The sequence below is a fragment of the Betta splendens genome, chromosome 3, assembly GCF_900634795.4.
Source record: "Betta splendens chromosome 3, fBetSpl5.4, whole genome shotgun sequence".
NCBI classification, from domain to species: Eukaryota; Metazoa; Chordata; class Actinopteri; order Anabantiformes; family Osphronemidae; genus Betta; species Betta splendens.
The window spans coordinates 17,201,506-17,228,919 of NC_040883.2; the positions used below are offsets into that span (position 1 = coordinate 17,201,506).

Here is a 27,414-nt window from a genome sequence, read left to right on the forward strand (position 1 = left end):
TGCTCCCACTCTGCAGGTTGTTTATGGCAGCGCTTTCAGGCGCGTTTTAAACCTCGTGCGTTCTAAAATCCCACTAGAAGGTTATTAAGAGGAAGCGCATGTCCCGCGTGCGCCTCCACTTTCATTAGCGCGAGCTTGGATTCCACAGATAATCAAAGGAAAGCCAGCGTGCTCTGAATGCAATCAGCATTATTATATAAGCCGACACAAAGGTGTTTGCCTCGGCCAAACGTAATCAAACACAGCGTAATCAAAGTGCAAATCAGCCCTGTATATGAACCTGTACCTAATCTTCACGCGCCCGTAATGTATGGTGATAACAACAAATCACCCAGCGGACAACAAGCGTCATCCGCGTCACACTCGTAGCTGCATCACCTCAAAGTGGTTGGAAGAGATGCACGCTATTACTGTAAGAAGACATAAATGACTAGATGATGAACTATTATTGCTGTAGGAGACTAATTGTCATGTAACAGGAAGTGTGTAGCTGTCAGTACTACATTCTGTCCACCAGCACTTAAAATTAACACGCGTAATTGTCTGCGTAAGCCACATGTAAATACAGGTAATTACTGAACAAGTCGATGTAATGGTTCAGCAAAGTGGTGAGTTAGGATGCGCTGGTGTTGCAACCTCTGAACAGAACCAGTCCAGCTCCTACGTTTCTTTATTTTCTCAGCAGCTGTTTTTACCCGTTCGATCAGATAGAAATGTACAGATAAAAGTCCAATTATCACGGTATGCATCTGTGTTATTCCAAACAGTCTGTGTTTGCTTTGGACACTGGGCAAATCAGCTGATGTCTGTGGCGAGAGCGAACCCAAACAGCACAGACGCCTGCCAGCAAACAGTCAAGAAGCGAGTGGAACCGCAGGGGTGGCGATTAGTGCGGCGCTCGTCAGCACGCGACGCCTGCCACGGCCTCTTCGCTCCTCTGCAAAGCGCCCGTCGGAGGTTGTTCGGCGGGAGGGAGGAATGTGTCATTCTCATAATCCAGGACTCGTCCCAGCACTGATACACAGCGGGCCTCCAACAGCTACAGATGGGGGAACTGTCGGGTTTAGAGCCAGCGTGAAACGCTTATGCGAACGAAAATAGCACGAGCTGTGGGGAAACAGGGAGCGAAGCCACTTTACTGGTAACTGTGCAATGGAAAACTGGACGTACACTTGGGGGAAAACTTGGCCCACGCCGCCTCTCATTTCCCAAGCTACTTGAAGTGACTGGAGATCACACGCTAGCTTGTAGCTGGCCTTGCACCCCGCGCCGGGCCGCTGATCCACGCCCACCATCCACATAGAGGCTGAGGATGAGGGCTCAGTGGCTCCTGACCCCAGGTCAGCTCATCCCTGTGTTTGTGTTTTCCTTTGACTTGGAGCCATGTAGTGCTTTGATTGGAACCATTAGCCCCAGATATAAATAGCCTCGAACGAATGGCAGCGGGTACGTGTTCTATCAGCAGCACTGTCTGTACATTTGGTCAGTCAGTGCACATGTCCAGTTGATGGAGCATCGAGGTTGCATGCGTGTAATAGTCAACATGTAAATGTGGTTCATTTTATATCTCCAGTTTTAATTCTGCTCCGGTGTTTCCTAATTCTCCAGAAGTGGACCCATTCCTAAACCAGAACCAATTAGCTGTAGTGGAATAAAAATACTTTAGCAGAAGTGACACTACGTGTATATACAGTACACTGTTTATTAAAAGCACAAATCTCTAGTGCTACAATCCAATCTCTTATTTTATACTTTGCTTTTAGTGTGTTCTATTTATGCTTTATGAAGCGACTCCCCTGATCCTGCCCATTCCTGTCCTGGGGGAGGCCATAAAAGTAGCCTTAACCTTAATTGTAGCAGTAATTCTTGCTCTCCTTCCCACTCTGTACTCTGGACCAGCAGAGATTAGGAGCAGCTGGAAATGTTGTTGATTATTGTTCACACCAACATTCTGCTAGCAAACCTGAGTCAAGGGGTGCTCGTGGAGCTAGTGTGAAGTGTCTTGCTCAAGGACACACCTGGTGGGATCAACTGGGCTCAAACTGGCAACCTTCTGCTACCCAGAATGACGCTCCCAGACGATGACTAACTACCTAATAGCTGAATGAAGAGATAAGATGTCATGCACTGAGTTAGTTATGGCCTCATCTGTTGTTATGGATACGAGATGCTCAGAACTATAGTACAGTCTGATGTCTTTATAATGACGCTCAAAATTCAGAGTGAATGGAAACAAGGTGAGAAGAAGTCGAAGTTTGAAGTCGAATGACATCAGTTTTAATTTCATTTAAACTCTCTCGATTTTCTGCATGAAGCGAAATCTGAGCATCCATCCATCCATCCATTTTCTTAACCGCTTACTCCCTAGTGTGGGGTCACGGGGGTGCTGGAGCCTATCCCAGCTGGCTACGGGCGAGAGGCAGGGTACACCCTGGACAGGTCGCCAGTCCATCGCAGGGCAAAATCTGAGCATTTACACACATATTTATACATACACAGGACATTTTTTGTCATCAGAACAAAAGCATTACAATTAAATAATCACAAGGTAGAATAGAAATTAGATAACTGTAGGTGGATGCAAAAGAAGATACTGTTTGAGAAAAGTGAAGGTAAAAGTTATCATTTGGAAATGTAAAACATTTTTGTTGTAATATTAATCCAATACTATGACTACAATAAGATTTTCCTATTAAAGACCCTCATCTCCAGTCCAATCCACACCTAAAAGCTCTAGTATAAATATGAAGTCATCATATATTAATATTGAGGGGAACTCTCTCCTGGCTGGTTCTGCTGGGGCGTTTGGGGTTCTGGTAGGACAGTCTCACAAACACAATAACAAGGATAGTTCCTGGAAGAAGAGAAAACATTCAGATTGAAGCTGTGTGTACGATATCAATGTAACAGCACTTTCCTGTTCCTGTAGATGTAGCTCTTTTTTCTCTGCTTACCTATAACTGTGAAGGTGCCCAGCAGAATTCCCACCGCAGACTGAATAGTGGGCATTCCCTGCAACTGCTTCGCAGCCATTTTACAGTTCCCTCTGATGTTGCAGGGACACACCGTCACTAACAGGAGGGAGATAGAGGAAAACAAGTCTCTTGTCAGGGAACGGACTGCATATATAGTCCAAATCCACTGTTTAGGACACCAAAGCTCTGCCTCAGCACTGTGGTGAGATAACCTTCAGACAGCTGTCGTTCTAAGAATATGATGGAGCCGGAGCAGTTGTGTATAAAGACACTGTTGCCCTTACTTACTGCACCATCACACATTTATTTGTGGCTGTGGTCAGATCACATTTTATGGCCCAGTCAAAAGTGCACATCCTGTGGCGTTTACTACTGTGTTCTACATGTACAGTGGGTTATCAGATGCATTGGAGGTTAAGTGTACACAAAAACAGCAGGCCACACGTTGCAGCCTTACGAGAGCTGTGCAATCACGAGCCTGGAAAAGTCATTTGTAAAGCTCGGCTGCATCATTAATACACAAGAGCAGAGCTAGGACAAGCTGGAACCCAGAGGCTGATGTCTATTGATTGTGATGACGCTGCTGTGTCACAACCCTCCCCGCACGCGCGTTAGGTCGCCAGCAGACATGTCAGCGCTACCTGGCAAGTTTATGAAGGTGCTTCTGGGAGGAGAGCTGCTGTCAGAGATGGTGAAGGGCACCGTGTAGACGTCAGGGGCCAGATGTGGGATGTTCAAGGACAGGTTGGTGTGAGTATCTGAAAGAGAAAGCATGGAAACGCAGTGCAGAGTTTCATAATCATTGCTCATCACATCCCATATAAAAGCAATGCAATGCTGATACAATAAATTAATTCACAAAAGAGACCAACTACATGACTAGACAGCACACACAATGGGAGACGCTGACAGTCTGCAGAGTGAGTCTATCTTATCTCTGCAAATCAGTCTAAAATACAGGGCTGGCTGCATGACGTAAAAGCAGAAGTGCTTTATCAACGTGTTTGAACCCTTATCTGAGGGGCTTAAACTCCACGCTTGCACCTTACCATCATTCCCCTTCATGTTCCATTTGTCAGCCGGAGAAACACAAGCTCAGCGGCCCTTCTTAGGACACTAACACAGTCACTGCATCTGCACTCTTTCACCCCTGATGTGACATTTTTGCCGGCTGTGCTACACAGAACTGTTCTGGATGGCTGCGGTAGTGAAATGGCTTTTTACTGGGTTTACTGGGTGCATCACACGTTCTCTAATACTGCAATGAGGAGCTATTGGTAATTAATGTTAAAAGATTCCTCATTAAGAGCATTGAAACAAACTCTTAAGTATTTGAAGATGACATGGTTGAAAGGCCACGCACACACACACACACACACACACACACACACACACACACACACACACACACACACACACACACACACACACACACACACACACACACACACACACACACACACACACACACGTTCCTTTCATTGAAGGCTGTGGTTCTGTCAAACGAACTGAGCGGCTCCGCTCAGATACTACACTGACACAAGTACAAGTACGTGCTATTAGTTGGGCCATTATTGGCTGCGTCCAGGTGCAAAGCTTTCTGTGAGATTCCACTTTTAGCCCCCCCTCCCCATTAGCTGGCAGGAACCCAGAGATGACGCCAACAAAATTACACAGAAGATATAATTACAGCTGGGCTCAATCAATACCAACAGGAACAGGAGAGTGAAAGAGGGAGAATAAAAAAAAGCCTAAGAGGGGAAGTGGTTGAGCTGTTTGAATGACTTAATGACAGACGTCACCGCGCTAAATGGTTTGCATCAAAAAAGCCCAACAACCAGCAGTTTACTGCTGCAAAAAAAGCATAATTACATTACACCTCCCATCGCAGACAGGACCGAAGAAATGATGTGGTAGGAAATAGAACAGGGCAATTTGCACATCCTCAGGCTCAGATCGCTCCGTTTCTCTGACTCTCTGTGTTCCTGCCACTTGAACTCATATAAGTCTAAACAATTCAAAAATGAAGCCCTGCATGGAACATTCAATGTACGTAATCTGTACATTTAAAGTGCATGACCCCAGGACAGATGACATCATTAATAGCACATTTTCCTTGGTTGCTTAGTAGATGACAGAAAACATGCACTTTATACATAAGATAATTTCCTGGATACATCTGCCCACATGAAACCATCACTATATTGGATGTGTTTATGATGATGGCTCCAGTTTGCGGCCAAAGTGCAAAATAACCCACATCAGCACAATTTGCCGTGTTCTGGCGTACGAGGAACACACGTGAGCCAAGTCTGGCCCACGCCGTGCTCGGTTGCCAGATTTGGTTCCAATATGTGGGTTGCTCTGGATGGTAATTGTGCTTATTTTGCAACGATCTGGCTTTGGGACGATGTTGGCGGCCAAAGCCAGACCACAGCACCAGGACCGATACACCGATACGTGAAACAAATGATCAAAAAGCCCAGCCGATAACTGGATCCCATTTGTTTTAAGGACCGGATTCAGTTCAGATCACGATCCTCTCCTTCGAGCGTCACACTGAAGCTGTCTTGCTGGTTCCCACTAACCATTGATAGGCGTGAGCTTCCAGTTCCGCCGGACCATGGGATCACTGCGCAGTGAGAAGTTCAGGCGCCCCCCGTGCTGCGGCCCGTCGCTGTCCCGCGAGGCCAGCACCAGAGCTTGGTCCTCCCAGCGAGGGGTGCACAGGTACTTCCAGGAGTAGTCTCCCACCAGCACCGGGCTGTTGTCGTTCACGTCCAGGATTTGGACAGTCACAAGGGTGGAGGTCGACAAGGAAGAGTTTCCTGAGAGGAAAACAGATTAATCTGAGATGTGAACGATTAAAAAACGTGCTTTAATATGAATCAAACAGTGATGTGGTATTAAATCTGATTAACGCAACCATACGTCCATCCACTGCAATGACGCCCATGGTGTACGTGCTGTTCTCCTCTCTGTCCAGCGCGTGCACAGTCTTCAGTTCTCCAGAATATTTCCCTATCGAGAAGTATTTCTTCGTGTCCCCTTGAAGAGAATACCTGACCAAGCAATAGATGCATCTCTGTGAAAGCACATTTGCCAAGCGTCACGCTTCCCGACCGGGTGAAGTACCGCTACGTGGTCACTGGTGTGATCCTCGTCCCGGGGTTTACCTGATTGGATGGGAGTCAGGGTCGTAACCTCGGATGGTGGCGATAACTCGCCCCGGTTCCTCGCCCTCCCTGACAGTCACCTCGTAATGGCTCTGCGACAGGATCGGACCCTCGTTCACGTCGTCAACATAAATAGTAACCGTGGCCGTGGACGCAGGTCCGTATCGGCCGCGGACCAGAGCCACCGGGTTCTGAGCGCTGAGAACCAGGATGTACTCGCTCTCGCGCTCAAAGTCCAGCACCTGTAAAAACCACAGGCTACCGGTTACAACAGGCTTTATAGAATGTGACTATTTTATTAAGGACCAGTTCACCCAAACAGCAGAAAAAAGTAATGAAAGTGAAAATCATAGTTATTAAACTCCATAACACTGGGTACACAGCCATGGAAGGTGGTCCGATGCGTGAGATCACAGTGGAGGGTGAGTGTGTGTCTTCTATCTGAGCTACTACAGCAAAATGATTGCAGCATTAGAAGAGACTACGATCACACCACTAGAAACACCCTCACAAAGAAACAACAACAACAGTCATGTCGCCATCAGGAGACGGACACAACACAGCCCCCGTGTCCCGTCCCCTTATCGTCCAACCAAAGGAGTGGATTTACTGGCAGAGGGAAAAGAGCCAATGGGTTTTCTATAGTACAACGTTTCCATGATGCTGGTGCTACTCGTTTGTGACAATACTGTAAAATTAATAATAATCGTAATCGTAATCTTTAATGCGCCTGATGATTTTAATGCCACCTCCTGAGTCATGCCCCGGGGCTTGCGTTTACTGCCAGGTTTCACCCTTAAATGTGCTCCCTTCCCCCCATAAAACAGACATTACGGCTGCTCAGGATGACTGACTCTGTTGCCAGGGAGAAGAAACGCCGAGCGCGGAGGGAACACGACGCCGCTACCGGCTGGAAGTGACGCATCAAACTACTCAGTGTGTATCAGTGCACCAGAACATGTGCATGGACTCGAGGGGTGGGTTAGTCAATAGGGCCGTATGTTACAGATTCAACTAATGAGGGTTTATATGACGCTCAAATGAGAATCAGTCAATTGTTATTAGTCAAAAGCAAATAACAGTAATACGTTATCTACAGTGTTTCTACTACTACGAACCACACACACACACACACACACACACACACACACACACACACACACACACACACACACACACACACACACACACACACACACACACACACACACACACACACACACATTCTAATTATAAAAAAAATGTTAAATATTTTCATTTGTGTAATTCACTGAACTATTGTTTCACTCATCCTGCAAATTCAATTTCATTTCAGCCTAACACTATGGTTTAACGTGTCCACAGATCTTCCATCCTGATTAGATTCCCCTCACTTCCCTTGGTTTTTAATGCGTTTTGCCCAACTGTCAGCCTCCACTCTGTGTGGTAAACCCCCATTAGTGTTCACGCAATCTAATTATTCACCGGGGCTGTGAGCAGTGTATAATTTCTAATAATGAAATGCGTCTTCCTTCTGGCGCTGACCTCACACTAACACAAGGACCCGAGGGATTTACTAGAGTGAACTTTAATCCGTCGAGGCTTCGCTTGAGAAGGATTGAGCTTTGATGATTATTTAAGTGATACTGGTTGTAAACAACATTTTCCCTCATGGAAATGCAAAATTACTTCCATCAATATCTCGCAGGGTCAATAAATCAACAGATCTTTACAACACAGCATTCAAAATGTAATCTGAACGTCAATGCTACTAAAAAACCCTTTATATATAGATTCAATTTACTGCAACGGGATCCATGTTTAGCTTTTACAGCAGGCACCTCCTGCTTTATCTCAGAGGAGTGGGTACGACTCCCAGTCCAATCACATTTGTCAGCTCCCACAGAGAGCCTGAAAATAATAGAGCGTCTCCTGGTTTCTCCACAGAGCACACAACGCTAGAGCACACAACGCTAGACACTCACTGCCCCACACGTCCCTGAAGCAGCTCGCTGGATTAAAGCAGGAGAAGAGCCTCACGCTACAATGTCAGAGCTGACACTGACGTACTGTGTGTAATCAGCAGTGAAGAAGGTGACCTACTGTGTGTGTGTGTGTGTGTGTACGTGTGTGCGCGCGCGCGCGCGCGTGCGTGCGTGCGTGCGTGCGTGCGTGCGTGTGTGTGTGTGCGCGCGCGCGTGCGTGTGTGTGTGTGTGTGTGTGTGTGTGTGTGTGTGTGTGTGCAGATTCTGGCCCTCACCTTGGACAGCATGAGTGAGACCTCGTTGGTCTGCCTGTCTGTCCTTAAGGTGAAGACCTCCTCCTCGTTCCCGGACTCCACGCGATAGTTCACCTGCCAGCTGTCTCCTCCCCAAACATCTGCGTCCCTCGCCGCCACAGCTGCTACTGTGGTGCCCACTGAAGCGTCCTCTGGGATGTGGAAGGGTCCATACTTATGTGGAAAGAGGACGGAGGAGGCATCACCACTAAGCAGCTGCTGAGGCTGGATTTTAAACATGGATTTTATTCCATTTTGCAAAAACATCTGTTTATTTTCCTGCTAACTCACTTCACAGTGTTACTCCATGTAAAGGCATGCTAGCCCAGCTATCAGTGGAGAGAGACTGGATTCATCCTGGAGGCAACCACTCGCTCTCAACCTGACCCAGAGAAAATGAACGCAGAAAGGCACCTGGGGACCCTGCTGCCCTGCCTCATTCTCTGCCTTAACTGTATTTGACAACATGTGAGGATGGACTCGCCCCCTCTTGGCCTCCTGGTGTTAGCTGACCTTTATTCACACACCGCTGTGTGTTTGGACAGCCGTTTAATCGCAGATGTCCTCTAGTCGGCCTCGTCTCTGATCTGGCTGCCCCATCCACAGGGTCGCCGCTGAACCCACCCCTGTCACCACTCTCCTCCCACACCAGCTCCACGCCGTGCTGCCTTCACTTCACCATGGAAAATGCGGTGCTGCTCAGGCATGACCTCCTCGCAAGCATTTTCCACCTGTGTTTGTGTGTGTGTGCGTATGTGTGTGTGTGTGTGTGTGTGCGTGTGTGCGTGTGTGTGCGTGTGCTTGTGTGCGTGTGTGTGTGTGTGTGTGTGTGTGTGTGTGTGTGTGTGTGTGTGTGTGTGTGTGTGTGTGTGTGTGCGTGCTTTTGTTTATACCAGACTGAAAATAAGCTTCAGTCTTCAGCAAGAAATAGTCAGGAATGAAATAATATTAAATTTATTAATTTAAAAGCAGGATGTAAAACTTTTTATTTGAACCACGTCTCCTGTTGTTTGTCTGGACATTCATGCCAAAGCCTATTTCCGCTGTTAAATTTAAATGCGGTACCTTCTATCCAGGCTCAAAATAAAATGTTCCTTCACAGTTCATAATGTCTGTGCTGTCTTTCTATGTCACTATCATCTGACAGGAAGCGCAGCCAGAGACCAGTTCACCATTATCACAGTATGATGGCTCTCCCACGTAACTCCCCACCTTCACGATTTTTCTCTCTGATATTATGCAGCCCACGTGGGAGTAAGCGAGGGGCTTTTCTGTATCCATCTTTAGCCCGCTTTTTTTTATTCCTACAGCTTTGTCAAAATGTGGGAAGCCACTGTCTCTTGTTTGTAGTCAGGTGATTTACTGCAAATTAAAAATAGGTATCGGTTGTAGCTCCAAATCAAATATAGAGGTGAAATGTAAATGAGGATGCAAAAACAAAGCTGATACTGAAATGTCATTAAGAGTGTGATCGCCATGACAACGATGATTCTCACATCACCGCGTAGCCATGATGTAGATCTGGCTATAAAAAAACAAATGAGTGGAAAGTAGACTCCGAAGAAAGCTTTATCAGATTAAACTCTAAAAACATTGTCCACTTAGAGAACAAAGAGCTGAATAAAACTCCTCCAATAACACGGTGCCACCGCTATAAGCCTGAGATTAGAGGCCGTATCTAGTTCCCCGCCAGGAAAATTAGATCAGTGACCTGCAGAGCACATTCACAGTCTAGAGTCCAAAAGCCACTTATTATGGCCTGTGATGTTTTTCCTGCCTTGGGACCAAAGGTATCGTTTAGTCACGTCCTGTGCCCTGGTGTCGTACCTCATGTTGGGAGAAGACCGGCGGATTGTTGTTCTCATCCTGAACCGTCACCACCACGGTGCAGGAGCTGTTCAGACCTGCCGGGGACATTGTCACAGCCTCGGTTAATGACTCAGGGTCAGCCAGTCACACAAATAAAGTGTGCTGCAGGAACAGGAAGTACCTCATCTTGCCTGCATCACACCCTGATCCCTGACTCATGCAGACCACCTCATCCGCCACCCCAGAGGCTGGCATACATACATCCTCTGGACACTGTTGTGTCACTGAAGCCAGTGACGCACCAGCTCACAAATCGAATTAAGCTTGTTGATGAGATGTGATCATTATTTCAATCTTCACCCGGTAGCCGCTCTAGAGTTTGTTGCTGCTATGTATTTCTTTCACCCATCGGCCCATTAAGCAACGGTAGTAACGGGTAGAGTCACCTTTGGCGTCCTCGGCCGTGATGGTGAGGGTGTACTGCGGCGCCGTGCCCTCCATGCTGTCCGCCTGGACGGAGATGACCCCCGAGTCGCGGTCCACTCTGAAGAGGGCGCGAGGGCTCTCCGGGATCTGTCCGACTAAACGGTAGAAGATCCGCACATTGTCCGTCTTAGGATCGTCATTATCGGCTGCCTGCACTGTCAGGATTTCTGTCCCTGGTAGAGACACGCCAGTAGGAAAAACAAACGAACTCTATCTTTATTTGCCACATCTGCATTTTAGGAAACTGCTTTAATTATTAATTATTAAGTTACTTGTCCAACTTTCTGCAGTAAGTTACCATGCATGCTGTAGCACGCTGGAAGAGAACGGGGGGTCGTTGTTTAATCCTCACTTAGCGATTCCATTTAGATTAACAGATTGTCCTGCTTAATTCATTTCCCAGAATCAACCCTTTTGAACGTCAACAAAAAAGCTTCTAGCCTGGAACAACACGCCGTGGGCTTTATATGAGCACGGGCAAGAGCCAGGGTGCTTTCCCTCATGCCCTGGCAAAACTCCCAAACTGCTTTCACCAAAGGTAAACCTCACACTCGGCCCCTTTCATCGCTTCCAGCAAGCGTTCGTCACGCTGCGCTGGGAACCAGTGCTCCCAGTACAGAACAATTGGGACAGGGAGTTTTTTGCTGCTGACGCATTCAGGTAGAACGGTTTTCGTCTGTCACCTCGAGCAGCCAGTTCCTTGACCACCGTGTGGTACTGCGCCTGCGGGAAGGTGGGCCTGTTGTCGTTGGCGTCCCCCACCATCACCCTCAGCTCCACAGGCTTGGCGATCGCTCTGCCGTCGGGACGCTCCACTACGATGTGGATGTGGAACTGAGAAGGTAAAAGGAGAGAAGCCAGGTTCAGCTCCGCGTTGCTGGAAAAGGGCCGGTTCACCAGGTCATTCACGGCCGCACGTCTTAACAATCACACTTACATTTTAATACTCGAATATATATACTTTGTCTCTTATTTCTGTCAATTTCAGTTTAAAAAGATCACCAAGCATTAAACTGTTGAAACATCGACCGGCCTTTTATTAAATGGCCACTACTGAGGACAGAAAGAGCAATATGCCAGAAGTATGTGCTTCAGCGTTAATCACACCCACTCGTGCAGCGCGGGCTGCTTTCGGTGTTGTTCTTTGGCCACTTGAGCATTTGTGTCAGAATGTACTGTTCACTGAACCATTCAAAGCTCTCAGGAGCCGGAGTTGTGAGAAAAATGCTAACAAACAGAATTTCATTTCTAATCTTTACACAAGCACAAACAAAAACAATCACTCTCTCACGCTGATTTGCATGTTGTGATTTAATATGTTTTCCTTTTCAGGATGAACACAGCTGTGTTTTCCAGGTTTTGGTTAGTTTTCTAATTGCCCTTGTTTGGTTTAAAAATAGACTGTACTCTGCTCAGCGCCGTCGCAGCAATGTGTACCCAGGAGCCTTTAATTAAACCATTAGGACCATTTGCCTGTAACTACAGTGTGAAGGTCTGAATGAAAACAAACCACTTGCTATTTGATAATTTTCTTCAAAATTGAGCCCCAATTTATCATTTGCAAAAAGAGATTGAAATGTGAATGAAGTGAGATGATCACTGTGTGTTGCAGCAACAACAAAGTGATCCTGTTGAATTACATTGTTGGTAAATGCACCAACGCAGACGTGAAGGTTTCTATCTGTTACAAAATGAGCATTTTATCATGCTTTAAGTGTAAGTGCACAGACCTGGTCTTGTGTCTCTCTGTCCAGAGGGGCATTGAGATAAATGACTCCTTCTCTGCTGATGGTGAAGAGCATCTCAGGAAACTCCCCCTCCAGACTGTACACTGCCTGGCTTCCACTCCATTTGACCTAAATAAACAAACACCCATGCAAATAATACACTTTATGCATGAATGCAGTTTTACATATGCAGACAGGGACAGTGATAAACACAGCAATCATTTTCATAGCGTTGACAATGTCGGTGTTAGATGTTTTGGGTGCAAAACACATAACCTCAGCTTCGCAACAGGGCCCTTTCCAGCATATAAGTACAAAGCCAAGCTACCGTTTGTTAACGTGATAAGGAGCCATCCAAGTGTAGTGATGATGTGGAACAGAGGGGACAGCCAAAACTAACTATGCAGGCTGCAGGGGATTTTCCACTCTGCTTTACAGCCCTTGACAGAGGCCGTGCAGTGGGGCTGGAAGGACCCTAGCAGCCGTCAAACAGCACCCAACAAGGAGAGGAGCCCAGGCCCGGCTCGGCTGATTCACACCCAGGTGTTCCTCCCCCAACTCACTGTCACATACTCCGCCCTTGTTTTGGAGATAGCTGCCCAAGTCCCATTCCTTTGTATACACAGAGCCACTTCACACAGCTGGCCACCTCCCAGTGTTATGGTGTGCTTCTAGAGCCTTCAAGGATAAACGATCGCTGGCCGTTCTATAAAAAGCTCTAGAAAACATTGATGAGGTCATGTGTTTTGCTTCCATCAGTGCACGTTCTGTCTGCTCTGATACATGGCTTCTGAGCTGCTTTAAGAACCCTTGAGCAGTGTAACAAAGTCAAAGCAAGATTAATCAGTCAAAACAGCAACCATAATCAATAAAAGCAATAATAATCAAAGGATTGTTTTGCCATTGTAAAGCAGACAATTTGTGAGAAATATGGTCGATAATGAATCCAGCTAATACAAAATGTAGCAGCTTTAATGTTGGTATTCACACCAAGACAAGATCACCCTGATGACTAATGTTAGCCGAGGTGCTAATTTGCCATTTGTCATACTGAACACGGATTGGGAGGCCAATGCGAAGGTCTGACAGGGATAAAAATAATTCTGCAACAAAATAATCAGATTTCATCAACAAGTGTGAGACTCCACGGCCCGGTGCATTTAGCAGCTGTGATGCATTCGCTCATTCACGGGTTCGGACGTCTCTCCGCCACTCCGAGGTTTCGGCAGATTGCATTAGAGTTCAAGTAGCTCGGCTGATTGCATTACATAATCAAAGTTTGAGGAGGCAATCAGAAACATACAATAGATAACAGATTGAAATTAACCTCCTCAGCCCCACTGACGCAGAGGCTCCGGCAACAACGGCTGGCTTTCACATCCTGAATTACAGCCAGGGCTTTTTGATGTGATTGCAGCATCACTTCATTTAAGCTCGACGGCAGTCTGAGCTTACAATAGATGAGTGTGTAGAAAGAGGAAGGCCTGAGGAGGACTGGTTTCAATATTTGCCAGAAACGTCCACACAACTTAGACAGTGTCAGTGCATAAGAGTTAAAGACAATATTTGTTAGAGCCGAGTGGACGTGGACACGACTGTTCCATTTGCTCGAGACAGCAGGGGAGGTGAGATCCATGGAGTGGGTCTTTGAACATGACTATCTGTGGATGTGTCATAACAGTGGCTGGTCCCACCACCCACTGAGCACAGCAATACAATCACTCACCGTGGGCGAAATGAGGTTTCCCCCCAACAACACAAGAACGCGCGACTAATGCAGTTTGGAGTGATTTAGGGTCCGGACAGCGACGAATGGGCGATTATAACTAAATGGTTTTCCACTTCAGTTACTGCAATAGTAAAAGCTTTGTTGCACGCTTAGATTTTTCATTATGAACTAGAAAGCACAGTGAGGATCTGCTAAATGAAATATTTTCACATTAGCTAATTTTAAATACAATATTAATTATATAAATTCTGAAAATAAATTGTTCTTTAAAAATCCCTCAGCCTATTGTTTTATAACAGTTACACGTACGAGGCAAAAAAAGGGTTTTATTTCAGATTTGAACTGGAATTTGAAAATATGGCAAAGAAAATCGAACGCACCTACACTTGTGAATCCACACATTGTCGGTGGGTGGAAGGGGCTGTTGCAGCAGGAGAGGAGAGATGCTGAGGGCGAGTGTGGGGGAGGTGGGAGAAAACAGGAGGAGGGGGAGGCACTGTCACAGAGCCACGCTGACTCTCAGAACCTGCACAGTGTCTTTACAGGCCTCCTTGCACCTACTGCAGCCTCTTTGTTACTGCAGCTCGCGGTTGTGAATGAACAAAGCTTGTTTGACGCCACACGTTGGTGAGAGAACGACCACTGCTGCAAATGATGCAAAACCTGCCAGAAGCTTTAGATTATTTAGTTCATATGTTGATATGGCTAATAATATAGAATTCACAGCGAATAAATAATTACTTTTGGAATTACAGTCCTGTAGGATATGAAATATAAGCTTTGTCACATATAGCACAGTAAGTGACAGTTTGAGGAATTTGGAGACAGTTTTTCTACCAAAACTCTCCAGCTTTACTTCTGACAATGCGCCCATTTCTTCCAAATATCACCATGGTTACTGTTTTTCTAACCATCCTGTATCGCCTTGTAGGGCTGAAGATAATAATCGCTTTTGTGATCATGTGCTCTGGCCAATTATTCTCTACATTGTTCAACTGTCCATCAGCCAAAAAACTGAAAAATCTCGACAGTTGGAAACAATCTAACAGAAATACATACATAAATTAGCACCGAGCTGGACAACAAAAGCAAGTATGAAAATAATTAAATAATCCTAATAATAGGACTAATATATGAAGCATATACAAATATATGTAACATTTATTTGAGGTGGATTTTGCTTGTAAGCTTTTAGGTTTGTGTGCTAACTCTCAGAGTAGTAGTAGTGGTTGGTGGGTGAGAGAGTGAGTGATTGTAGGAGTTAAAGTGAGTCAGCCAGGAGGTGCCTGAAAGGACCTATGGCATTTAAACACATCAATAATTCAGTATTTGGTCACTTAGGAGGACCCACGAGACCCTAAATACGGCAACCGGCAACGTGATGCCACTTAACTCAGTCCAGGCTATTGGCCATTGAGTTTGTTTAATTGTAACGTGATATATCAATGAGAACTGCATCAACAATAAAGTCAACACTTACCTCCAGTTGCCGGAGTGATTCATGGAAAGAACTAACAGGTGAAAGTGGATGGAGCAACGGGGAGGACTTACAGTAATGCAGTCAGTGTTACAAAAAGCTACTCACACACACAAACAGGAGGCTCAACGGGATCCATTACACAAAGGGACAGCTCAGAACAGAACAAATAGCAACAGGACTGAGGGCTAAAATGACAGGTGCAAGTGTGAGACACAAACAGGAAGTGGCGTCACTCCACAAACACAGACACCCTACAGACAGACAAAGGCTGGAGGGCCGGACTGCCACAGGCAAAGGGGAAGCCCACCTGTGAGATGGGAATGGGGTAGGGGCCCGGGAGGTTCTCCTGGAGGCGCACGGGGTCGGGGGAAGCCCAGGTGTTCCCCGTCACCTCCACCGTGACGATGCCGGTGGAGAAGAAAGCGTTGGCCCTCCCGGCCATGTCCTTCACCATCACCAGGAGCTTATAGCGGCCGCACATCTCCGGGTCCAGAGCAGAGGATCCTGTTGGGAAAATGGACGTGAGGAATAAGTCATGAATCAATAAATCTGAATCAGCATCTGAAGTGTGTGCGTTTCTTGCCTATACGGCACAGTACTAATTCACTGTGACGGTAATCACAGTCATCAGTTACTGATGGATACGGTAGAAAATCAAGCTGCAGAAACAGCAGCAGCGCACGGGACTGGACAGCATGGCCTCAGACCGACCTTCCTCCGTGAGGGAGACCTCCCCAGCGAGGGAGTCGATGAAGAACATCTGGCTGGAGGGGATCCTGGGCGTTTGCTCCATGAGGCTGAAGCGCAGCTCGGCGTGGGCGGTGCTGCGGTCGTCGCGGTCCTGCGCCTCCACCTGCATGAACGGGATCCCTGAGAGACACGGGAACAGGCTGCAGCTGCCAAACGCCTGGACGGTGCATGATCAGCCTAAATCGAACGCGACTCATCCAGATTCACCATGATTCGTTCTTTAATTTGTATTTTGTCTTTTTTTTCGCGTTTTAATGCGTTTTTGTATTTGATGTGGCAGGAGACACAGACTGGTACAGGCTGTGACATCAGAGCCCAAGGTCCTCTTACCTTTGAGCAGCCCGAGCTGCACGCTGCCTCTCATGCTCTCCTCTATGAAAGTGGGTACATTGTCATTCTTATCGATGACACATACTTCAACAGTGAAGCTCTGACGATGCACTGACGCTCTGAAAGACACCTGCAGCACACGCACACACACGTCTCTCTTCATCTCCCTGCTTTATTCTTTCCACTCCACGAGCCGTGAGCTTGTGGGCAAAACGACACGCAAATGCACTTGCAATGGGAATTTGCTCCGTGTCTTATGAATAGACATGTAAAACAGTATGGCGTAACAGCACCTGCAGAGAGTACGACGGCTGCTTCTCCCTGTCCAGTGGTTTGAGAGCAAACAGAAACTGCGCCTCCACACCGAATATGCCCTCTCCATCCCCGGTTACCACCAGGTCACTGTAATTAGCCGGCAGGTTTGGGAGCTGCGCAGAAGACAACCAGGGTAATTAGACTGTTACTGCTACTGTAGTTAAACGCTAAAGGAAGTGTGTAGCAGCAGGGCAGCAGCCATTTCTGCCTTAATGGCAACCTGTAATTAAAGAACAAGTTTAATTGGGATTTAGGAAAGCGTTGCTTAAACGAATGACTAATTAAGGATATAAAGCATAATTAAACGACTGTAGGGCATGAAGCTCATATTGATCTGAAGCAAATGAACCGTTTCTATTCTAGTTACTGGACAAAAAGCCATATGTTCTAATGTTGGTCTACAGTAGATGCCTACATAAGACCACGTCTTATGTATATGCTTCATGTTGTCGATAAATGTAACCAACAATTGTGTTACCAAAGCTTGTTGCTGACTATAAATACACCAGTGAGCCACATCAGCCTGCTTATGACACATGAGACAATATGATCATTATGACTGTAGAATATTTTGAGGCTATTACACATAAATCCAGGCTATTTTAAACACAAACACATACATTATTAATTCAGTGCCACAACAAACCCCACTGACATGTTTCCTGAGGAATGTCAGGCCCTGGTATTTTAGGCCATACACTTTAAACATTAAGCTAGAGAATAAAATGTATTTGTGACCAACATACGTTTATAAAATATTTTAAATGAAGACAGATCAAAATGTTTTTTAGTCTTTTCCCAGTTATTCCTGATATGCGCCTGTTCTCACAGCAAAAATATCCGAAGGTCTGAATATCTACATTCAGGCGCAGAAGTGTGTCGTTCACAACGCGATTATGCCCATGAAATTGAGAATTCAAGACGTTTAATTATAGGAAGTGACAAGTGCAGGCCTTTCAGTCATGAAGAGCTTTCGCCTAGAATGAAACTTGAGCCACTATTGTGTCGTTCTCATTCATAACACAAAACGAGGCTGTTATCCAACTCCTCCATTCTGGCCATTAACGCGCCATTGGGGCATTATATTGACACTCGTTTTGACATAAAGGCTGAAAATGTATTTCATGCGCGCTGTGATGACGTCACAACGCCGCCAATTACGGCGCTTGATACTCTCGCTGTCGCGCGATCCAGAGGCTGCTTGAGTGACACGCGGGAACAAAGTGCCACCCAGCTGCGCTGAAAGCAGGGGCTGGGTCTGACGCGGGAAAGCTTTGTGAACGCTCCAATTATAGTCTGGCGATGACGCCAGCGTGTTCATACATCTTCAGCCTTGGAAAACAGACTGATGCAATTCTGCTTTCATTTTTTGCCCTGAAGAGCAAAAATAGCCTTTTCACCACCAGCCACACCAGCACACAAAAAGGATCAGCGGGTTCGAAAGGGTGACGTAACATGTTTGGATTCATCCTTAAGAAGTGAAGAAACTGAATGTATGTACAAATATTAAAAGACAGATGGTTTCTGTTACAGTGAATGATGGAACTTGAAAACTTTAAACCTGCTAATAAACTAGAATTTTGCCACACGAATAACATGAGAAACATTAAACTGAAGTTTGTTTTATGCCAGAGACGATTTTATAACATTAAATATATTAGACTTGTTCCTAAGCCTCCAACGTTTCCTTTAACTAGCAATAAAGCAGGGTTTTGACAGGATAATGATGCAAACCCGTCAAATATGTTTTTTTAAGAAAACCTTGAATGAAAAGAACATTTGGTACTTCATCATAATTTAACAGTACCTGCTTGGCAACTTAAGATTTGCTTTCACACTCTAGAGGATCATTCTGCATCTCATATGATTTTGAATATAACGTACACAAAGTGAAGACATCCTTTGTGCTGTGTGTTCCCGCTGCTTTTCTATACATGATTATAGTCTTGTTCCCAAGGTGACATTTGAAGATTTAAGTAACTTACAACATAATGAGCATAGGGAAATCACCATGATTACATGATTTCAAATCATCTGAAACGACTTACCTTGGCTAGATACCACGGGAAAATGCCATCGTAATTTTCAGGCACCCCAATTTTTACGTTAGCCCCAGAGCACGGCGAAAGCGCGTGCAGCATAACCAGCTGCAAAACAAGATATGCAGTGATGGCGCGCGTGCAGTAAATCAAGACACAACAGTGAAGTGGAGGGCAGAGAGCAACAACATCTTACCATGAGGGTGAGGAAGCGCATTGGAGAGGCTCCTCTGTCTGCCATGTGTCCCTGGAAATGTGGCACAGTCACAGCGGGTCAGAACCAGGCCGCAGACAGACCACAGCATGGAGGTGACCCATTGTAAGTAAGAGCAAAGCCCAGCTCGAGCCTCTAGCATGACAAAGCACTTCAGATCCGCTGTGCTTCATTTAAGCATGAAAACACGCTGAGGAAAGGGTTGTGTGTCTTACCTTCAGCCGACGACGCCTGTGCTCCCTGAGAGCTGCGAGAGGAGTTTAAATTGGGTGGAAAAACGCTTCGCTTAATGATTGACGCATTCACATGAACGTGCCTAACTGGGACCTTATTTCCTTCATGTAAAACCAATGACCAGTGAGGTTCCGTGCCACTGACGCCATCAGATGAATGCTAATGAGGATGGAAATCACGGCGCTCGGTTTCCTGCTGCATAGAAAAAAGCCAGCGTCCAGGTTTCACTTGGTTTTATGTTTTATTAAAAACAGGAAAAAGATCAATGTAAACAAAGAGTTTCCAAATAATGTCCAGGTTCACAAGACCAATATAACTTATTGCTTAACCAAACATTCACACCCTGAACTCAATGTCATGGAACAACAGAGAACAACAGACATCTGTCTGGTTTCCGACGCGTCTTCAGTAACTTGGCCGAGGCACGAACCTGCGCATCTCGCTTCCAGTAAATATGACTCCAGGTGACTGAGTACTGGGAACCTTTAGCAGTTTCTGACCATAATGAGATGTATGTATATTAGCATCATTCATGGCACAGTATATACATCAACCTCCTCCAGCGTAGGAGCAACAACAACCCGACAGCGAGGCAACCTTAGCAACTTAACAAGCCTTTGGTGCATCGTTGGTACATAGTGATCATGTCACGGCAGCAAAATGTTTAAGGCAGACGAAAAACAAAGTAGATGCAACATGCAGGTTATCACAATCATCATGATATGACTTGAATACTGTCAGTCATTTCTTTGAATTCATGAAGTCCTCTCTTGGTGTCTAAAAAATAAAAATATATTTCTGTAGATATCTATCAGTCCGTTAGGGTTAGTGTTAAAACACACACAGCATCTGGTCTTCAGAGGCCAAAGAAAAAATGTCCGTCCGTCCGTCCGTCCGCCCGTCTGTGCCTCAGAGCACGGTGAGGTCGTGGCAGGACTTGGACTTCTGCCTGAAGGCCATCTTCTTGTTCTTGCGCGCGACCATGCGGCCCAGGAAGCGCTTGGCCTTCTTGCCGATGCTCTCCCGGCGCCGGCAGTTGGCCATGCGCCGCGCGTTCTCCTCCTTGCTGTCCTTCCTCAGGCGGATCTGTCGGACGATGCCCTCAAACAGGTCCTGCACGTTGTGGTGGAGCGAGGCGGACGTCTCGATGAACTTGCAGTCGAAGACCACGGCGCAGGCGCTTCCCTCTGCGGAGGAATCAGAGGGGGGGGGGGGGGGGGAGGGGGGGGGTGGGGGGAGGGGTGGGGATTAGAGCTGCGGGTTCAGGCGGGTGAGACCACGCATTTCCTGTTTGCCGTCACACACTAACACAATCTGCGGATCAGTGGTAAGTTAATTGGACCCACTTACCATCTACAGACACCTCTCTGGACCGCACCAGGTCACTCTTATTGCCCACAAGGATTATGGGAATGTTCTCCGACTGTCTGGCGCGACGCAGCTGAATGCGCAGCTCTGACGCCTTCTCGAAGCTGGATTTGTCTGTCACTGAGTACACAATGATGTAGGCGTCTCCCATTATCATGCACTGCTCCTTCAGCCACTGACTGTTATCCTTCAGGAAAGACAGATGTAGAGATTAGCATCACACGTCATCTGATCACATCTGGTGTCACCGCGTTAGCTATTGAGTCTAGCTGGACAAACGTGGCCGACGTCACGCATGACTCACCTGCTCCCAAATGTCGTACAACACAATCGATGCCTCTTCTTCATCCACCAGGATGCATCTGTCATAAGTGTTTCCTAGGGAGCAAGAAATAAAAACCACATAACACACTGACCTACTGTCGTCTTATTCATACAGCTCGTTCTCTACGCGTTGAGGCAGATGGTTCAATCGATGTCTGTGATCAGATTTTCATTTGACATTTTGTCATGGGATGTGTCTTTATCAGCTGTACTGCAGAGGACGGGGCTGGTGCCTCGCTAAAGATGGAAATAGCAATAATCAATGCATGTACACTCATGCGTGTGATGATGCAAACTGTTTTTTCCCCCTGAGCCATCAAATACAATTTACCACCAGACTAAATCAAATTCTGAAGCTTTCAGTCCTCCGTGTGGTCTTTACATGATTAGAAATGGCATCTGCTCAAATGCTGCCTGCTGGTGTTGTTTCGGGATAATTTTAACAGTAAAGTCTTGCGATTGTGATGCTTAACATCTCATAACTACACAAGGCTGATTACTGCACCTTCAGTAATAAGCAAGTGATATGAATACATCATAAATTAATATCAACTAAATCGACCTTTGACATCACATATATCTTAATAGACATCTCCAGACTACGGGGGTGTGTGGGTTGTTGGCGTTGATGACTCATCCTCAGCATCACCACTTACCTGCTTCATCGCAGTCGTGACCAGCATCCTCGACTCCTCCGAAGACGCGCGCCAGGCTGGACTTGCCGACCCCGTGCTCGCCGAGCAGGACCACCTTGTACACCTGAGACTCGGCTTCGCTGCTGGTGGAGATCACGGAGTCGGAGGAGTCCGAGGCGCAGCTGCCTCGGTGCTGCTCTTTGGGGGAGTAGGACGTGCAGCGCAGGAGGTTGGACAGCTCGTCGGTCTGTCCCGTCTGCGGGACGGTGGTGCGCAGGTCCCGGTCGTCCACGGGCATGGATCTCCGGTGCAGGTTGGGCAGGTTCATGGGGAACGGCACGCTCCCTCTCCTCTTGTCCATGTTACGCAACTTGTCACCCTTGTTCAAAGTCATCGTGCTTCCGTCGAGGACCTGTGAACAGGTGCAACGCGTGAATGTGTGGACTAGCGGAGCATCACGTTTACATAAAGTTTCAATCGGACGATAAGGCTGTAAATATGTCTGCGTTTTGAGAGTAAACTAAAACATCAAATCAATTTAAATTGTATTTATATATATTATTATCTTATTTCCACGAATTGTCAACTTACGGCGCGTTTATTAACTCTACTCCACTTGAAAACGCAACATAAAAGTAAAACTGTCCAAAGTCACATCGCTATTAAAGACACTTACTGATGTGATGGCAATTAAGTCCAACGAAGGCAATCCAATAATCCTTGGTTTGAAGATTTGTTGTTGCCGAAAAAGCGCTTTCGCTTGAGTCTGACCGGAGTCTCTGCTCAGCCTATTTATAAAGGACTGGCTGTGACGTCGGCAGGGATTCGCCCCAGAGATCCACGTCTCAGCTCAGTTGACTCGTGGTGCGTAACGGTAGCATCATACAGAGGAGGGGGGAGGTATGACTGGAGGAGCTGAGGAATCTCCCTTCCGCATCTCCAAATGGAGCTCACATCTGAGGGGGCGTCCAGGGATGAATCCTTGAAGAGGGAAAGCCCACTTACACTTAGACAGATATAAATATTTAATGATAATTTGGGAGATAAATTTAGAGGCGCTGGAAGCATGACCACATGATGTAAGATGATAAAGTGTATTTAGGGGCAGTGATGTTAATGATCATTACAGTCCTGAGCTCTAGGTCACTGACACATTTAGCCTGTGCTTACAAGTGTATGATCACGGGAGTATCTTTATAGAATTTGATATATTTTTTTAAAACGTGCATTTTCATAAAACAGCCGCAAATCCTATGTTGGGTTACTTGGCAGTGAATATACTGCATTAAAATTCTACACATGGTGGCATTCATTTATCATTCAATCCAGCTTTCCACCCACCACCGCTGTGTGAAAAATGAAAGCAGCCCTGTAGCTAAAAAAACACAGACTAATTCGTTGTATTTTGCAATTGTAATCCTGCTCATCTGACAGAACAAAGCACGCACCTATAATGTTTAGTTTTGCTGGTGCGCTTCTTTGTTGAATATTGCAAAATGCCTCTAATTTGATAAGCAAATAGTCCGAAATACCGCTTGTATCGTTATAATAAACGTGAATTACTTCAGGTTCGTTTTTACCTATACACGCCTCTTGTTTTATCTTACGACCAGTATTTAATATTCCGGGTGCATCACTCGTGCAAGGTGGCACTACATTCGGTTTGCACTCAATAGGATGCTCTATACAGGTAAATTCCAATTTCACACCATTTCCATGGACAGTCCGTGATGTACTCCTGCCACCTGGTGGTCACAACACACGCTCAGCATTAGAGTGCGACTTACGTGCAATGTGTTCAGCCGACCTCTAGGGGGCAGTAACTAACCCAGTCAGTAGCTTGTGTGAAACAGACGGTGAAGAAATAATTTATTTTTATGTGAAAATGTTATGTTTAGATCCAGTCAAATATCCCTTTTTTGTATTTCACACTATCCTATTTTACTTTTAAAATTCGGCAGTTAAACATGTTATGCTACCATGACAGGACGCTTGGTAAGGCAGCTATCGTACGAGGAAGCCGGATGTCAACCCCTTTTTTATCCTGGCAGTGCGCATGCGTATGCCTCTCATGTCTTCGACCTCTACTACAGACTGGTGAGAGCAAATCTCTTCGGCTAAAAAAGGATCGTTGCTTGATGTTTGTGCATGTCATTTGCGTGAATGTGTATTTGTGTAAGTCTGCTAGTCAAAGCACTGCTCAGCGCTGCTGGTTGGTCGTTCAGCTCGTTTTTAGCAAATGAATAGGTTTGCAGTACATGTTGACCTTACTCTGTGTGCGCCCATCTAACTTCAGTTGCCTACATTTGTATCTAGAGAACTAGTCACTCAGTCATTTAACCCCAGCTGTTTACTGTTATGTGTCATTATTACTTCGTGCAGACACTGAATCAACGACAGCTTGTTTGGGTTGACCTGACCAGAGCGGACAATCATGTATGCCTGCGCTAAGCTCGTCTCTACAGCCTCTCTGGTGAGTCTGCATGAATGAACAGAGGTAACCCAGAGTGTGGTTGTGCTACAAGACACTTCTTCAACTGCTTCAGGGATAAATAAGATAGTATTTAATTATGATTTCTGTCAACTGTTACAGAAATAAATTGTCTTGAAGCCTTTTCTATGACTTATTAAACAAATGTCAGATTCAGCACTTGGTTTTCAGTTGAATATACTTCACATTGTAGATGTCCTAATAACAGCAGTGTTTCTCTCCTGCATGCAAAAGTAAAACTTAAATAGGCATACATTATTTAAGTTAAAAAGCACAACTTCACTGATGTTGTTGCTGTGCTTCAGATAAAAAGAACAAAATGATAACATGAAAGTTCTTGCTTTTGTTGAGTTGATGTATTCAAAACAATGCAGGCAGATGAATGTGTCTGTAAATCACCCCACTAGAATTTTTGTTTTCCTTTTATGCTGTAGGTCCGTGCTGGATCTCGAGCACTATACAGACCACTCTCTGCAGCAGTAGTGTCAGATGCCAGGAAAGCAGAGGTGAGTGGCTGTCTCTAATAGAGAATTACTGAGCGTTAACAGAAGCAAGGCTCTAGCTCTCGTCGTCTACTTGGCTCTCTTCGTTACCTTGTTTTTCGAAATACAGAGAACGACAAAAAAAACCAATCTATGTTACAGTATGTTGTACTATAATGTTTGTGTTGTAATTGTGGAAATATAATTTCATTTATATTTTGACTTCTAGATACTATTAAATTCCTTAAACTAGTTATAAGCTTACAGATGTTTAATGTGCCCACTCTGAAAGTTAATAGTTCACGTTGACAGAGTAAATGGAGGTGGTTTATAGCTATTTAAATCCACACAACTCCACACAGTGCATAAATCAGATCTAACCTGCATATTTTAAGTAAAATTACAGCAACCAGCAAGACAACAAGGAGCTGACAAAAAATGTTTTGATTAGGCTTAATTTTAATAGAGGCTGCACTGAAGCTCAGCACTGTACCACACAAGACTGTTTTAAACCAAAACAGTTTGAGTGCACCAGATTAAATGCGTACAATGCAGAATGTTTAACATGACAACAATTACAAGAGCCATATTTAAAACGACTATGTTTAAGTGCTTTCTGTGTTGCTAAAATATTTAAAATGCAGTTTTATGACTCCACTCTTCTATATTTCAGACCTCTTCATTCCTGGCACCACAGAGCATTTCATCCTCCCAGCAGCAGCTGGCTGTGCGGAGCATCCATACTAGTGGAGTGAGCCGTGACATCGACACTGCTGCAAAGTTCATCGGAGCAGGAGCTGCCACCGTGGGAGTAGCAGGATCCGGAGCTGGAATTGGAACAGTGTTTGGGAGCCTTATTATTGGATATGCCAGGTAAATTAAATGCCATGGGACTAGAGGATATTTCTTTTAAAAACTCAAACAATCCATTGTTTGGTTTGCTGCCTCACTTGTTTGACTAAAGTTTTAGTTTTTTTCTAAAATCTGAGGTGATTTTTTTAGTGTTTACTTTGTATGTTCAGCTTGTCTCACTTGCCTCTTTCTCAACAGGAACCCCTCTCTGAAGCAGCAGCTTTTCTCTTATGCCATCTTGGGGTTTGCGCTGTCTGAAGCTATGGGTCTCTTCTGTCTGATGGTTGCTTTCCTTATTCTGTTTGCTATGTAATCCAGTTCAGTAGAAAGGATTAAAACATGTTAACAAGAATCAGCTGTCTGACAGCTTTTCATGTTGCTTTTAATTTTTGAGATTTGTCATACTGTAAATGTCATAAAGAAGCCTTGGGTTAATATGCATCCGGTAAATGAAGTAAAACATTTAACTGAAAAGTATGTATATTTCTTTACATGATTTAGACAAGGTAGCAGTTTGTTCTGTATCAGTGGGAGGAAGCGTTAGGTCTTCATTATAGGCTTTGGTTGTGACCTGACATACGTATACAATTATTGTATTTCTAAACTATCTAGTTCCACATTGCTCATTCAGTATAGAGTATCAATTTGATGAGATCATGTCTGGAGGGCGACAATAAAAGAAAAGCACCGGCTAACAAACTAGCATTCTGTCACAGGAAAATTACCATGAACTTTTCATCTTTACAAAAGCAGTGAGTTTCTTCAAATCATAATATAGTATTTGATATCTAAATGATGTAATAATAATAATAATAATAATGTAAAAGAGGACTGGTGAGTGAAAGAGGTCTGTGCATTACCATTATTGTATATATGCAATCTTTCCTATAGTTTTGATACAGATAAGACGTCTTATTTTGAAACCCGGAAGTAGAGACGATCCCGTTTTGTGCTGTTATAAACGACGGCCAATAAGTTCACTCAATGTAATGCACGTTGAGTGGCTACTATTCTCGCTAGAAAGCAGTACTGTACTGTACTTTACAAAATCTCACCACAAACAACATATAATTATTACTATAACATGCACCAAATTCTTTCTCGGGTGTCTAACTAAGCTTACAGTAGCTATGATGGCAGGTAAGTCTGGTGAGTGACAGTAGGGAGCTCGCTGAACTGTCCTTATTTGTACACGTGCCAAACAATTTAATTGGCAGTTGTCATCAACGAGACGAGTTTTGGTTAAATAAGTCATTGTATCGTCGATTTAGATTTATTTGATTAACACATTGTGCATGCCTCAGTCTGTCAATACACCACCTCAACTCTTCAAAAGATACAGAAGTGTAGTTGGTTTATAACTGAAACGGGCAGGTTATCTAAAATGGTCGCATTCAAAAACACTGCTATACACGGCGAACTTTCTAAATGAAACTGTAACACACTAAATTGTGTTTTTACTTTAAGATGAATTGTATTTTTGAGGCCCGTACTTAACAGTTGAGCGGTTTCTAGGCGGAACCAAAACAGAGCTAACGCTTAGGTCGGAAACATTTGTAGAGCGTACTGCCGTAAACTGTGCGACCGCTATATTGTAATCAACAAAAGAGAAAGAATAGTAACACAGTATATTCGGACATGCCGGGTATACAGTAAGATAAGGAACTAGGGGTCTAAATAAATGTTTCCAGTGCATCGGTTCCGAGGCGCCTGGAGGAAAAGCAGCCTTTTAGCCCGCATT

General features: G+C 45.2%; 3 protein-coding genes across 3 annotated transcripts; 1 reads left to right on the forward strand and 2 right to left on the reverse strand.

Annotated features, from left to right (window-relative positions):
- Positions 1 to 1,971: 1,971 nt before the first annotated feature.
- On the reverse strand, positions 1,972 to 19,438 carry cdh16 (cadherin 16, KSP-cadherin). The gene is made up of 17 exons (XM_029144467.3): positions 19,270 to 19,438; positions 19,083 to 19,181; positions 17,013 to 17,147; positions 16,720 to 16,849; positions 16,351 to 16,509; positions 15,947 to 16,143; positions 12,434 to 12,559; positions 11,387 to 11,537; positions 10,664 to 10,876; positions 10,236 to 10,312; positions 8,391 to 8,582; positions 6,152 to 6,393; positions 5,907 to 6,037; positions 5,564 to 5,803; positions 3,617 to 3,733; positions 2,955 to 3,071; positions 1,972 to 2,854 (listed from the first exon to the last, which is right to left on the reverse strand). The coding sequence occupies exons 1-17, from the start codon at positions 19,312 to 19,314 to the stop codon at positions 2,754 to 2,756; spliced, it is 2,472 nt and encodes an 823-aa protein (XP_029000300.1). The 5' UTR covers positions 19,315 to 19,438; the 3' UTR covers positions 1,972 to 2,753.
- A 305-nt stretch (positions 19,439 to 19,743) lies between these two features.
- On the reverse strand, positions 19,744 to 22,674 carry rrad (Ras-related associated with diabetes). Its single transcript, XM_029144753.3, has 5 exons — positions 22,525 to 22,674; positions 21,870 to 22,260; positions 21,194 to 21,267; positions 20,872 to 21,076; positions 19,744 to 20,708 (listed from the first exon to the last, which is right to left on the reverse strand). Exons 2-5 carry the CDS (start codon positions 22,240 to 22,242, stop codon positions 20,431 to 20,433), a joined length of 930 nt encoding a protein of 309 aa, XP_029000586.1. The 5' UTR covers positions 22,243 to 22,260; positions 22,525 to 22,674; the 3' UTR covers positions 19,744 to 20,430.
- Positions 22,675 to 23,810: 1,136 nt separating this feature from the next.
- On the forward strand, positions 23,811 to 26,147 carry LOC114852399 (ATP synthase F(0) complex subunit C3, mitochondrial-like). The gene is made up of 5 exons (XM_029144755.3): positions 23,811 to 23,945; positions 24,231 to 24,321; positions 24,774 to 24,845; positions 25,495 to 25,694; positions 25,872 to 26,147. Exons 2-5 carry the CDS (start codon positions 24,283 to 24,285, stop codon positions 25,984 to 25,986), a joined length of 426 nt encoding a protein of 141 aa, XP_029000588.1. The 5' UTR covers positions 23,811 to 23,945; positions 24,231 to 24,282; the 3' UTR covers positions 25,987 to 26,147.
- Positions 26,148 to 27,414: the final 1,267 nt, after the last annotated feature.

Excerpts from the sequence above, each read along its gene's own strand:
- cdh16 (XM_029144467.3), bottom strand. The coding sequence starts at position 19,314 with ATGGCAGACAGAGGAGCCTCTCCAATGCGCTTCCTCACCCTCATG. Across the intron at positions 19,182-19,269 it reads TGCGCTTCCTCACCCTCATG|CTGGTTATGCTGCACGCGCT; the intron begins GTAAGATGTTGT and ends CTTGTTTTGCAG. Across the intron at positions 12,560-15,946 it reads ACCCCATTCCCATCTCACAG|GTCAAATGGAGTGGAAGCCA; the intron begins GTGGGCTTCCCC and ends TTGTTTATTTAG.
- rrad (XM_029144753.3), bottom strand. The coding sequence starts at position 22,242 with ATGACTTTGAACAAGGGTGACAAGTTGCGTAACATGGACAAGAGGAGA. Across the intron at positions 21,268-21,869 it reads TCACGACTGCGATGAAGCAG|GAAACACTTATGACAGATGC; the intron begins GTAAGTGGTGAT and ends CTTGCTCCCTAG. Across the intron at positions 20,709-20,871 it reads CAGAGAGGTGTCTGTAGATG|AGGGAAGCGCCTGCGCCGTG; the intron begins GTAAGTGGGTCC and ends ATTCCTCCGCAG.
- LOC114852399 (XM_029144755.3), top strand. The coding sequence starts at position 24,283 with ATGTATGCCTGCGCTAAGCTCGTCTCTACAGCCTCTCTG. Across the intron at positions 24,846-25,494 it reads CAGATGCCAGGAAAGCAGAG|ACCTCTTCATTCCTGGCACC; the intron begins GTGAGTGGCTGT and ends TCTATATTTCAG. Across the intron at positions 25,695-25,871 it reads CTTATTATTGGATATGCCAG|GAACCCCTCTCTGAAGCAGC; the intron begins GTAAATTAAATG and ends CTTTCTCAACAG.